The sequence below is a fragment of the Prinia subflava genome, chromosome 3, assembly GCF_021018805.1.
Source record: "Prinia subflava isolate CZ2003 ecotype Zambia chromosome 3, Cam_Psub_1.2, whole genome shotgun sequence".
Lineage (NCBI taxonomy): Eukaryota > Metazoa > Chordata > Aves > Passeriformes > Cisticolidae > Prinia > Prinia subflava.
Window position 1 is genome coordinate 72,637,990 of NC_086249.1, and position 13,328 is coordinate 72,651,317.

At 39.2% G+C, this 13,328-nt stretch overlaps 1 protein-coding gene across 1 annotated transcript in view; it reads right to left on the reverse strand.

The window, feature by feature from the left end:
* Nucleotides 1-3,048: 3,048 nt before the first annotated feature.
* The window catches only part of CD99 (CD99 molecule (Xg blood group)), a 32,680-nt gene continuing 22,400 nt past the window's right edge, over nt 3,049-13,328 (reverse strand). The window contains exons 5-11 of the mRNA XM_063392436.1: nt 12,805-12,846; nt 12,630-12,662; nt 11,322-11,393; nt 9,844-9,885; nt 9,203-9,313; nt 8,322-8,378; nt 3,049-4,998 (exon numbers count right to left, since the gene is read on the reverse strand). Coding sequence (XP_063248506.1) covers nt 4,973-4,998; nt 8,322-8,378; nt 9,203-9,313; nt 9,844-9,885; nt 11,322-11,393; nt 12,630-12,662; nt 12,805-12,846 — 383 coding nt within the window. The 3' untranslated portion in view covers nt 3,049-4,972. The remainder of the gene's footprint in view (nt 4,999-8,321; nt 8,379-9,202; nt 9,314-9,843; nt 9,886-11,321; nt 11,394-12,629; nt 12,663-12,804; nt 12,847-13,328) is intronic.

Genomic DNA, 13,328 nt, shown 5'->3' on the forward strand with positions numbered 1-13,328 from the left:
TACTGATAGAAGCTCTAAAGTTCAATTTGGGTATCATCATTCTCCGTGTCAAGGCCAACTGCTCAGTCTCAGAACAATTAAGGACATTTAGGCCAAAGAGGTGACTTTTTCAGCCAGTTACAACAAGAACTATACCATGAAATGAGCAGTCCCATAAATCCACTGTGGGTTGTTTAGTTTTGTTTGTTTTTGTTGGTTTTGGTTTTTTTTCTTTTTTTCCCAGAATGCCAAAAGCAGGCCCACCTGTGCTGATCTTCATACAGGTGATGAATTTTCCTGAAGGGAACAGGAATGTTGGCAAGGTTAGGTTAGTCCCAGGCAGGTCTGAACAACTTGCACATGTTCAGTAGCTTTACTTCAAAACAGTTGTTCCTGCAAGTGAAGTCTTCCCGATACACATTGTCTCACCTGTCTGCTGATACAACTTCGTTGTGATATTGAACATTCTCAGACAAAGTCTGAAGATGATGCACATCTTGTTCAGCTCTCCTGAAGCCAGCTATTGCCCTGTCTAGCTAAATATGAAAGTGTGTGGCACTGGAAGGAGTGGACCTAATGCAGGAATCGGGATGTCTTGAATGCTTATCCCCCTCCTGTTCTTGGGAGCATTACAGAAACTTCTTTATCCTGATGCTGTCAAAAGCATGCAACAGCTTGCCCAAGACAGCAAGTAAAAAATATATTGTATATTAAAAAGAAATATATGAGCTAATATCTAACCATAAATCACACTTTTAGCACTTGAAGGAGCATTGACCCATCTTTTTCTGTGTAAAGGAAAACAAAGGTCTCTCTGCCTGACCAGGTGGATGAATTGCCTATATTTTTTTTACTTGTCTTTTAAGGAAATCCCCAATATTTTAGAAACGCAAATGGTGGTAGAAAAGGAGCCAGTGTGTCTGTCTGTTCACTTTTACCCCATCAGGCCTCTTTTAGATGAGACAAGCTGAAAGGGAAAAAGAGTTCAGTCACAACTCATCACAGTGGCAGCCCCATCTTCCTGTGGGCAGAGGTCAGACATTGCTTTCTTTGGCATGGGTAACCTGCTCCATGTGTCCATTGGAGATGAAAGAACTGAATTATACACTAGAACTACTTGGGAATGCCATTAATATCCTACACTACTCATCTTTTTTCATAGAAACAGAAGTACTTTAATTAAAATATTGAAGCATCCAGTAATTCAAGCCATTAATTTAAATGTTAGCCAAACACACACAACTGAATTGGTGATACAACTTCTTGACAACAGAATACAATTACTACATACTAGCTAAAGCTTCAATGATTTTTCACAAGCAAATGGAGAAACATGTATTTTATTCTTGTAGTTATTCCAAACGCTGAGATTTGGGAAAACTGTGGGTTTGCTCCATTTAAGTCCTTTTCCCACTCTTAATAATCTTCTCACTTCATTTTAAATGTGGTGGTTTTTTTTTTTTTATCTGTGTAAAAGAGCAGCACAAAAAGGAAGTAGTATTTTGTGAAAAGATTAGGCCTTGCTTCATAATCTTCTCAAGTGACAAACACACGTAGAACAGTGTGTTTGAGATGATGGCCCAAAGGAAAAAAAAAAAAAGCCAACAAAGAAAAGTAGCATTCAAACTGTTACTCAGCCCAAGATATACTGAAAACTGAGAGCACTAAAATGTTTTTCTTAGCATTCAAAATTTGGCACAGATACTGAAATGCACAGATAAGAGCTAGGGCAAAAAGCTGCCAAATGTTACGCTTAAGATTTGCTTGCTTTCATTTGCACAATACAATGAATTCATTTAGATAACTTTGAGTAAGTATTTGAAATGCACACCGCATTTGAAAACCATCAAACATTTTTCAAGTAGTCTTTTCCACCAATAGGATGAATAAACTGCTACTGCAGCTATCTGGTAGAAGCTAAAGTGACATATTATTCTAGAGGATCGTGCTTTGATTACTTTTCCTCCTATTACTGATGGTAACTCCTCCTCATCCTCAAAGGAGGTAGACTGGAATGAGAAATGGAAGTGAAGAGGGTGTGCCACAGGAGCGGGACAGCGCTCTTTTTGCCATCCATTTGAACTCAGTTTGATGGTAGGTACCTCACAGGGATCAGCTTGCAGTTTGGACCTAGAAAGGACAGCACTTTTTCATTCCACTGCACAGTCTAATTGAAACATGCACAGAAACTACATTATTTTCCAGAACTGAAAGTCACTGGCAGCTCCTAAGGCGATGATGGGCAGCAGGTGACCTGTGGGACGTGACTGCAGAACTACTTCAGAAGAGTGGTGAAGGTTAACTGATAATGTTTCCTGTCCCAATCAGTGGGAGAAATGAGTTAGAATATTTAGCTCTGTAACGTAATGGCAGTTGAGCAACAAAGAAACAAGATAAAAGTTTCTGTGGGCAGTGAGGCAAACAGCAACGTAGCAATTAATACCCCAATAACTGCAAGTGAACTGCTAGGTTTTATTCACAGGCACATAACAGAAACCCATGAACTGGCACCTTCTCACAGAAGAGAACAGAATGAAATTTCAAGTCTTCTGTTTAACCTTTTATATCCAGGTGGCAGCAGCCAGTCTTTCTTCCTTCTTCCACAGCTCCAGACTGTGAAAACATAACTGGATAAATCAGGAAGTTGGAAAAATCAGTAAGTTTGTTATATTTATATTTGTATTTATATTTAATTCTTGTTTTGCCTTCTCATTTAGCTATGGTCCTCTCACATCAGAAAGTGAGACAACACATGGCCCTGCAAAAGCATCTACTGCTACAGGATGTGATAATCGGATGAGGAAAATTGAATGCTGTTAGGTTTGCCCATACTAAGACATCTAAAGTGCATATTTTCAGTAGATTCTGGGCTACCAAATCTTTTCCTTTGAAAGCCTTACCTGTCCTTCACACAGACAGATCTCTTCACATCACACAGATTAGCATCTCCTGTAAGCAGCTCAAAGCTTTGTTGCTTCTGGCCAACTTCATTCCAAAATGATTAAAATGTCTGTACAAAATAAACCTGAGCTGCTGATGGCGCAGGAAGACAAATCACTTAAAGGTTCCTTCCCTAGGTGATTGAGCACCAAGTTTTTTATTTTCAGAACTACTGAGAAGACGAACACAGAAATCATTTTTTAAATTTATTTTTAGAAAAAAATCACAACGTTGATAGGTCTTAAGTAATTTTTAGGCTCACAAAAGCTGAAAAAGAGTTCAAGAGTCTTGGTTAGCTAAAAGCCAGTTTGAACTCCTCCTGCCATTTTAACTCTAACAAACACGGACTTACTTTTATTTGCTCTACATGTGGCATAGATATATCTGTTTATTAATGTAGGTAAGTAGTACATTTCTTTCCTCTGTATTTACATAAACCAAATGTTTATGTAGGAATCACTTTTGCACCCTCAAACACACTTAAAGACTTTAGCAATTCTATACTAAATGCAGATGTGGGGCAAAAAGAGATTTACAAATCAATTCCATAAGAAAACACTAACATTGGAGAAAAGCTTTGTTGCAACCTAAGAAACATGTACAAGAAATTCTTAAATGAATTATCCTTGGCATACATTCATATTTGAATGTACAGCTATATTTACAGGTTTAATATCCAAATTCATTAATTTCTACATTCTAAGATGTTCCATGAAATGTCACCTTCCTGTAGAACCTTGTCAGGTGGCTGAAGCCCATTAATAAGACACCTATGGTAAAATTGCATGAAAATTTGAAGCAATTAGAATGAAAGCCAACAAAACTGGTCAGACCATTCCTTCCTGACAGAACTCGTTATTATTCCAGATTTAGTCCTTTGGCTGTTATGAGTTGTAGTTTTCCATGTTTCCACAGATCCTCGAAACATTTCTGCTGCTTTCAAGAGCCACAGCACAGGTCACAAGTGCTTTCAGAGTAGGGTGCAACCACAGGTCATCATCCTAGGGGAATCCTTCACAAGTCCAAAAGCACTTCTCACATGTTTGCTATTTCTACCGTTCAGTGGATGCCTGTGGAATGAGATTGGCTTGTTCTGGTCAGTCGTGCTGTAGTTTGGAGCTGTGGTACTGTTTCTGTCCCTTACAAATGTATAATAAACCTTCTGAATTCAACCCTATTTTCTCTTAAGCTTTTGGGTATAGAAGTCTAAAGATGTTAATCCCCACTCCCAAGTACTTAATCCACAACTGTTTGGACAATGCTTAACATCAACGTCACCAGAAATACAAAGTCCAACTATGTTTCTGATCTGCAAAAACAGGCTTTTCCACAACCGACCAGTTCAGTACTTGACAAGCAGGAAGAGACAGACAGGATGAAGGCTCGGTGTGCATTAACTTTGGGTTTTCTCAATCTGTTCCAGACAGATGCAATGAAAAAAAAATCTAGAAACAAACCAGAATTTTTGTCTCCTGAATGCTCAAGCACAAGCATCTCTTCCCTGGCAGCTGGCCCAGGCAGCTACAGAGATTGGATCAGCAGAACCCACACCCAGATCCACCATCCATACACAGTGAGCTGTTTGCTTTCAGGTGCCCACAACATACACCAAGTTGGTTGGTTGGTCTATTCACTGAGTACAGATTATTTAAAAAAATGTTTGTATTGCCTGAGAGCAATAACATAACAAAAACAATAACTGCATTTTAGTTTTGGAGAGGTAAGGAAAAATTAAACACACTGAATGCGCTTGAGACACACCCATTTGTCAGAGGAGTAAAGGAAAAAATGTAAAGGCACAACATACTTCTACACCCCTGTCATTAAGGCCATGTATTGGTGTGCCACAATGCTTCACAGGGCTAACCACACAGAAGTACTCGGGTCTAAGTCACAGTCCCAGAGGTGTTTCAAACAAGAGCTGTTTTCTCATGAAACTTTGGGCTCTGCTGTTTATATTTTGCTTTTTTTTGTTTCCTTTTTTTTTTTTTTTGGCAGAATGCAGGTTGTTTATCCAGTTCAAAGATCTGTTCTTCACCACTCTTTCTTTAATTTAGTTCTCCAGAAGTGTACGCTGAACTGAAAAGTGAAAAACAATTCAAGATTAGTGCACTAAGTTAGCATGCAATGTAAGTTATACATTACTACGTAGCAGGATACGCAGTCAACAACTTTCAGTAGACATTTGACACTGTGTGATAAATTTAGGTAAGCAGTGGCTTGATTCTATGAAGCCAATAGGCTGCATAGCAAGGGATATTACATCCCAGATTTCTTGCTCAGCTAACCACATCCTACTACTAAACAGGGAGGCTATCTACACTTGCAGAGTAACCCAGCACTCAGTTCAGGCCTGCAGTTCTTACACATGCAAACAGGCTACTCAAAGAAAAAATAAACTACTGAAAGTAAGTTCCTAGGTTCAGGAAGTCCATGTAAGATAGGCTTACATAAAATTTTAAAAACACAGACGTATTCTGCTGTGCCATTTGACCTGGCTTGATAAGAGACTGCATCCAACTGGAAGCCATGTAAGTACATCTGTTACCAGAAGCAGACCTAACATCTGCCAACTCCCAGAACTCAGATCAGGAGCAGCACCATATCTTGGGTTGAAAAATGTAACCAAAAAATGTGTGTTCTATTTTCATCTGTTGAAACCGTTCAGGAGATATTGTTCTTTATCTCTTGTAACTCCAGAGTGGGGAGAGAGTGGATGCCTTCTGACAATAGACTGTCTGGGGCAGTGCTTCTTATCTCTTTCATTGACTTTGTCTCCCCCTCTGGGGATATCTTCTGTTAATGGGCCATCAAGGCTCACCAGTGACACGACACATTACATCATCCATTGTGAGATGCACCACCCAGTGGGGAGGAGCCAACCATTCCCTACCCAGATAAAATGGGGACACAGGCACCCCAGAGCAGCCGGTTTTCCACTGAATTCTCAGAGGAAGACCGGACTCATCTAATTGCCACTACAGGACCATCTCCACTCTAACAGAACCACATCTGTCACTCCAGGAGGACTTACCTGGACTGCTTGCAACACCCTGGCCAACAGGGTGTCAGGTTGTATTCCTGACTCTGTCAGGATTTTCTAGGACTTTTGTTTGTTTGCTTGCTTGGTTTTTTTTGTATTACTGTATTTGCATTTTTATTATTCCTAGTAAATAACTGTTATTCCCATTCCCATATTTTTGCCTGAAAGCTCCTAATTGCAAAATTGTAATAATTTGGAGGGAGAGGTTTTACATTCTCCATTCCAAGGGAGACTTCAGTCTTCCCTGACAGATACCCGTCTTTCCAAAAAAAGACAACCATGATCACCATGGCTGCTCAGTCTCTTAGCCCAACACATGATCATGATTGTCTGCAAAATATAATAGAGGTATGAAATTTGGAACATAATATGACATCAATATTTAGGCAGAAGTAACTATATTTGATAACATCCCAAGTGTGACTTTACTGGTTAAAATAAGGTATGCATTTCACTTTTGAATTCTGGTGAATCTTGGCAAGAATTTTAGCATAACCCAACTACAGCTCATATTTTAACGGCTTTTGGTAGAGGACTTTGAATGATACTATTTGCTTCCCTAATGCACTGAATTGAGGATACTCGAGTCTCTTCAGTCCTTACAGCATTGCAAGAAAATGTTTTGTACTTTACAGTTTTATATATTTAACAGTTTAAAATGTTTATAAAGAAGATAACGAACAAGATGAAAGTTTATAACAAAGCAATGCAATAAGACAAAAATAAGACACAATTATTTTTTTAATTATAAAAAACCCCAGAAATAGTTCTGCAGGTTTAAGATTAAACTCACAGAAGAATATACTGCAAATACATACTGCTTTGAGATTTAATACTCAGTACTTCAAAACCAATGAAATTCAGCATGAGGTTATAGTGCTTCTTCATTTGTTGACCAGGCACAAGGGCTAAAAGGCCAAGTTTTCACCTATACCATTTCCTACAGTTCTATCCATGGATTTCTGGAGCTTATCACCTGCTCCATCAGCCAAATCCTCTACAAAGCCATACATGGAAGGGTGAGGTTCTCAATGTTTGCTGCTTTAAAAGAGATCTTTCCACAGCTCTCACCTTTGTAGGAAGATTAATTATGTGATGGTTCTTTCATGCAAGAATCCTTCTCTGTTCACAACAGAGAATGTTTTAATTACAACATGCTGGTGAGTTCAGTCCTCTTTGCCTCCAGAGTAGTTTCATCTCTGTCCAAATATCATAATTTTTAATATACATTCCTGAAATGTTCTGTTTTAGTTTATAATTAGAAAACATTTCAGATTCTAATCAGAAAAAATATATAGTAATAGACTTCCAGCTGCAGTTATTCATCACACTGACTGAGCAGGCTTGTGTTTTCACAATTGCCTCTAATGATACTTTTACAGAGAAAATTCAATTCTTCACTTCCTTTAAGCTCCCACATTTCAATGCATTCTCAAGGCAATAAACCAATCTATTTAATAAAAAATTAGAGAAAACTGGCCTTATTGTCAGAACTGAATGCTTGATTCAGTTCTAAGTTTGTAGTCATGGTAAAACTATAGAATCATTTATGTTGGAAAAGACCTTTTATATCACCTATTTTAACTCTTACCCTAGGACTGCCAAGTCCACCACTAAACTGTCCCTATGTGCCACATCTGTATGTCTTTTAAATACTTCCATGGATGACAACTCCTCTGCTTTCATGAGGAGTTTCTGAGCAGCCTGTTCCAATGCTTGACAACCCTCTTCATGAACCAATTTTTCCAAATATCTAATCTAAACCTCCTCTGGAAAAGTTGGAGGCCTTTTCCTCTTGTCCTATGACTTGTTACCTCGGAAAAGTGACTGACACATACTTGGCTACAATCTCCTTTCAGCTGGCTGTAGAGAGTGAAAAGATGACCCCTGAGCCTTTTTTTCTCCAGGCTAAACATCTCCAACTCCCCCAGTCACTCTTCATGACATGTGCTCCAGACCCTTCCCCAGATCCACTACCCTTCTCTGGACATGCTGCAGCACCTGAGTGTCCTTCTTGAAGTGAGGGGCCCAGAACTGGACACAGCACTTGAGGTGTGGCCTCACCAGAGCCAAGTTCAAGGAGATAATCACAGCCTTGGTCCTGCTGGCCACACTATTGCTGATACAGGCCAGGATGGCACTGGCCTTCTTGGCTACCTAGGCACACTGTTAGCTCATACTCCACCAAAATGTGTGTGTGTGGGGGGGGGATTGTTTGTGGAGGGGTTTTGTTTGTTTGTTTGTTTGTTTTTTAACAAAACAGTACAATTCATTTTCTCCAGTATGTTAGATGTCAGTAAAGTGCAGTTAATAGGGTCCCTACCAAAAAGCTCATCTTCAGCCTAGATTCTTGTCTTACCAGGTGGCTCAGATTGTGCTCCCCTATGGCTTTCCATATTCACATTCTCTTCATCTGCTGGGAAAAAGGCAGATATTTAGCATTCAAATTCTCTTATATTTGAGGTTCTTGATAAATAGATAATTTGAGAGAAGAAACAGCCATGAAGAAAATGGGCTACTGATAGTAGTTGAGTTGCCCTGTTTTGTCTGCACATTAATTTTAACATGCATGGTAGAGGTGTTATTCAGTTCCCAAACTTCCCAAATTATAAAGCAGCAGTGCCTGGCTGAATGACTGCTCTATCCCTTCACTAAACAGTCAGAAAGACTGAAACAGACAAAACCAAAGCTTCTGCCCCTCCTATCAGCCAGAGCACTCCCAAAGTTCTCTGACCCAAGTTATACCTTATTTAGGTGGAAAGGAAGCAAACAATAGATGACTGCAGAGGAATCATTTGAGGATGAACATTTGGGTAAGTTGTCATAAAACTATTAAGCAGGCAAGCATCTTGTGACGACACAAAGGCAAAATTTACAGAACTAGAAACCACAAAGTATTTTTCAGCATGAAAGTCTCTAATCCCCAACCTCCACTTGATTCTCCTTAAAAAGTATTTTTTGCAGTCTCTCCTGCTTATTTTTTAGCAAGAAGTGCTTTTATTTAAGAAATGTAAAGCTTTCCCTAGTTTTGATACTCTAAATTTTTGGGCAAGGAATTCTTCACTCTTAGATGACAATCAGGAACATGCTAGGAACATAGGAACGTGTTACTCCTTGTGAACACAAATTCACTGGGTTATTACAACTACCTTATGCACAGGATCAGTTTATAGTCCATATATAAATACAAAAATGCCTCTCTTTAGACAGTAGGAAACAAAATGAATTTTGAATTCTTACCGCTTTGTTTGAAACAGAGTTTCTTCTTCTGGTAAGCAATGAAACTAGATACTGCTCCAATTGCAGTAGCAGCCACAGCACTTACAATTCCAGCTATTGCTCCAGGAGAAGCTGGAAGAAACAGAAACGCTTGTTTATGTTTTTCAGAACTGAAAGCCTCATCAAAGTATTGTCTCAAAGTAAACCTCTGAACACTTCCAAAAACCATTAAACTGAAATTACATGAAATTGCAATAATCAACTCTCTGCATAATGAAAAGTGAATCCTCTCATTTTATAACCATTGATTTCTTAGCAATGCCCATTGTTAAGGAACTTAACACTGCCTGTTTTAAGTTCCACTAATTAAAAAACTAACCCTTTCATAGCCATATCTACTTTGCATGCACACAATCACTGCACCAGCATCTCCGAGACCTTAACACTTAAGAATAATTTGTAACAGTAATGTTACAGGACTATGGAAGCAGAGCTTAAAAGTAAGAATTCCAGACTGCACAAAAGCTTTTTAATTGTAACTCACTCTGTAACTCACTACTCACAGTAGTGACCATTCTAGCAGAAGATTAGCAATCAGAAACCCTGAGAAAACCAGCTTCATACATCCAAACACCATAATATACACAAATTCATGCATTTACCCTCCTCTTCTTGGCCACCTTTTGGAGTTGAGCCCTTTCGTTCTGTAAAAAATTAATGGAGAGTTTACATTTTATGTGCCTAAAGAACACTCATATCATAACTGACGAACATTTTGTCAATTTAGTATGCAAAATTACACGCCATCTATTATATCCATACAGTGCTAAAGTGGCACTAAAACTTTCTGTTTTCAAAGCACGGCTCAGAGCGGTGCCAACTCCAGCCTTGAGTGCTCAGCACTTCTACAAAATGAGCACATAACTTTTGTGAAATTTGGCTTAATAAGCCTGTGCACCACCACAGAGAACTCATATAATTTCAGAGTAACATTCAGCTGTGTTTCCACAGAACCAGGTATCTTTTCCTAAAATCCCAGCCTCATCCACTCATCTTTGCAATTCTCTTCACGAGCAAGCCAGAAGTTCTATAAATACTAACCCTATTTGTCACTGTGGAACTCTTACCACTGAGGCAGGAACCTGTGCAGATGAATCCACCACACAAGTCTCTACACGTGTTTCTTGCCCCTTCCAATTTTCAAGTACTGCCCCAGAGGAACCTTGGAAGGGGAAAGCTACCCGAAAAAGTGGCATCAGTAATCCCTACCTAGGACAACTCCCCAGAGAAGTCAGTAACCATTAGCACATCCCAAACCCCATCAAGATACTTAAACTAACTCTGATCTGGAAATAATAAAATTGCAGTAATGCACTGAATGGACATAGCAAATTACCACAAAAAGTTTGGCAAGCTATGAAATGGTTTTATACTGCTCAGAGTATAGAATGCCGTGGTGGTGAAGGGACCTCAGTGACCCTAGTGATCACCGAGCTTCAAACTCTCTGCCACAGGCAGGAACACCTGCCACTACACCAGGTTGCTCAGAGCTCCATCCAGCCTGGTCTTGGACACTTCCAGGGATGGAGCATCCACAACTTCTCACCTCTTCACCTCTCACCTGCCTCACCACCACCACCACAATAAAGAAGTGAAAACTAAGGATCACTGGGAAGTGTAAAGGTCAGTTCATCCTGTGGGACAAAGGAAATCTTTGAGAACAAAAGGTGGACCCTCTTCTGGCCCACTCCCAGACTTCCTAACTACAAGAACTAAAAGAAACAGAGTATGTCACTGAAGATCAAAGATAGTACTTAGATGACCTTAAAAACAATATTCATGGTGAATTTTGAAGTAAGTACTGCATTCACATTTCAGTTTTAAAAGCCATCTTTCTAAGTGTAACAGTAAAAATCACTGAAAATTTTTGCTCTAGACCAGTTTTATCCCTTAAATATTTGGGGTTTATTTGGCAGAGACAGAACATGTTACTTTTGAACTCAAAAATATACTCTTAAGTTGCAGATACCAGAAACAAATGCGTTACAAATTAAAGCACGTCTAACCAGCTTGTGAGCAAGCTTTAATCAAAAGTTTAGGTAGCCATAGAAACAATATGAAGCACAACCTGCTATCTTACCATTGCTGCCACTGCCATCACTTCCTCCTTTTGGGGAATTGCCATCCAATAGATCTGAATCATCAAACGTGCCTATAAAATAATGCAAATAACATTACTGTGTTTCAAGTTCAGTGAATAAGACATACCAAGGCATATAGTAACATGCAAATTTTCTCAAGACCATTCAACTGAGTTTGTGGTGGTTTTAGGCTCAGCACCAAGGTCACAACATTTAATCTTTTAAAAGCCCTCACAATGTCAAGTGCCTTCAGCTCAGCACTACAGAGTTTGACAGCAGCACTCCTTTCTCTGGACTTCCTGAGCAACTGAGAGAAGTCAGTGTCCAAGAGCAGGTAGTACTTCACAAATCAGGTTAAGTGAGCAAGGACCCCTGTAAGCTGCTTAACTCTAATAGCCCAAATCTCACTGTCCTGCCAAAGCAAAGAAAGAACATGGACAGAAAAGGTCCGTTTGCTTTCAAGGCTGCAGCTGTGAATAATTCTTCAGAGTTGGGTCTCTAAGTCACAAACAGTGCAAATGTAATTCCCTTCTCTGATTTATTGCAGGACATTGAAGTAGTCCCTCTCCATTTCCACTGAACCCTACCTCATGGAGCCTTCCTGTTTCCCTCATGGCACCTTCTCATTCCCTCTGCTGCCAAATGAATATTTAGTTCACACAAAGAAAATGTGTTTCAGGCAGAAAAACTGAAAGTATTGCATCAGAGGATGTTTTAGTTGGGTGCCAAAAGCACTGTGCTGAGGCATGCAGGACTCAAATTCAAGTATCTGCTGCAAATCAGACAGGACCTCTAAAGCAGAACAGGCGGGGAAGGACATGTATTTTAAACCTATCTTTCAAACACAAATAATTGTATTTCTTAATGGAGCCTTTATATTGAAAAAAAAAAAAAGCAGCAACCTTTTAACTTGGAGCTTTACCTTTAATTTAGGTCCTTTTAGAGTAAGGATCATAGGCAGTTGCTGTTTACTTTTGAGCATGCCTAGAAGGGAATCAGTTTGTAAAGAAGCACCCACTACCTAGGTGCTTCACCACAGGCAGCCAAGAACAGCATTGCCCCAAGCATACACACACACTGTCTCATCCTGCCTCTTCCCCACATCATTCTGTTTTTAAGTGAAAGTGACTCAGCAGGTTGTTATGGAATTTCAAGACTGGTGCAAAGCTTATTTGCAAGACAACTTTTTCTCAATCTTCAGTGTTTGATGTAAGCCACAACTGACATCCATAGCAGGCAATTAACAAGGATCAATTATAAGAAATGTAACTGAGACAGCAAAACCAGGAGTTTGTGCTAGAACTTACCAGAACCTTTAGGTTGATCTTGCTTGGGCTTATCTAATCACAGAAGAGAGATTTAGAAAAAAAAAAAAAAGTTAAGATAACAAAACCAGTCCATAGTACAGCAATGTTCAAAGAGACTAGGAGAGATTTACAAATACTCTTTTAATGTTCAAAATTCCTGTTAGCTCAGTCTTACCAGCATCTCCAGGATTTGCAGGAGCATGTGGCTTGGGATCATCTGGGAACAAACAGGAGGTAGAATAAATTGAGCAAAATTACTAGTGGGAAGAAACTGAAAGCAGAGCCTGTAGTCACCTTGAAAGATGACCTGACCTAAAATATTGTATCAAAACTTCCCCATGTCATTTTCCTTTAATTAGCTAATGCTATATTTCTTTGGCTATTTTAGCTAAACTCTGTGTTTAATGCCAGTAAGGGTTTTTCTGCTACATTAACCAGCATGACAGATCCTTGCTAGGATGGAACATACACAGAAAAACTCATTAAATCTTATGCAGCATTTTAGTTTGTACATCTGATTTCAAAGGCTGAGCTTCTTCAAATTTTTCTACCAGGTACAGATTAATTGGCTGTTTTCTCTTTTAAAATTACCAGGTTTAAACCAAATATAAAGCTTGGTACCTCACTTGAAAAACAAAGTACACAGAACAGAACTAGACATACGGTCCCCACAATGACACTTCATTTGGCTTGCCACAA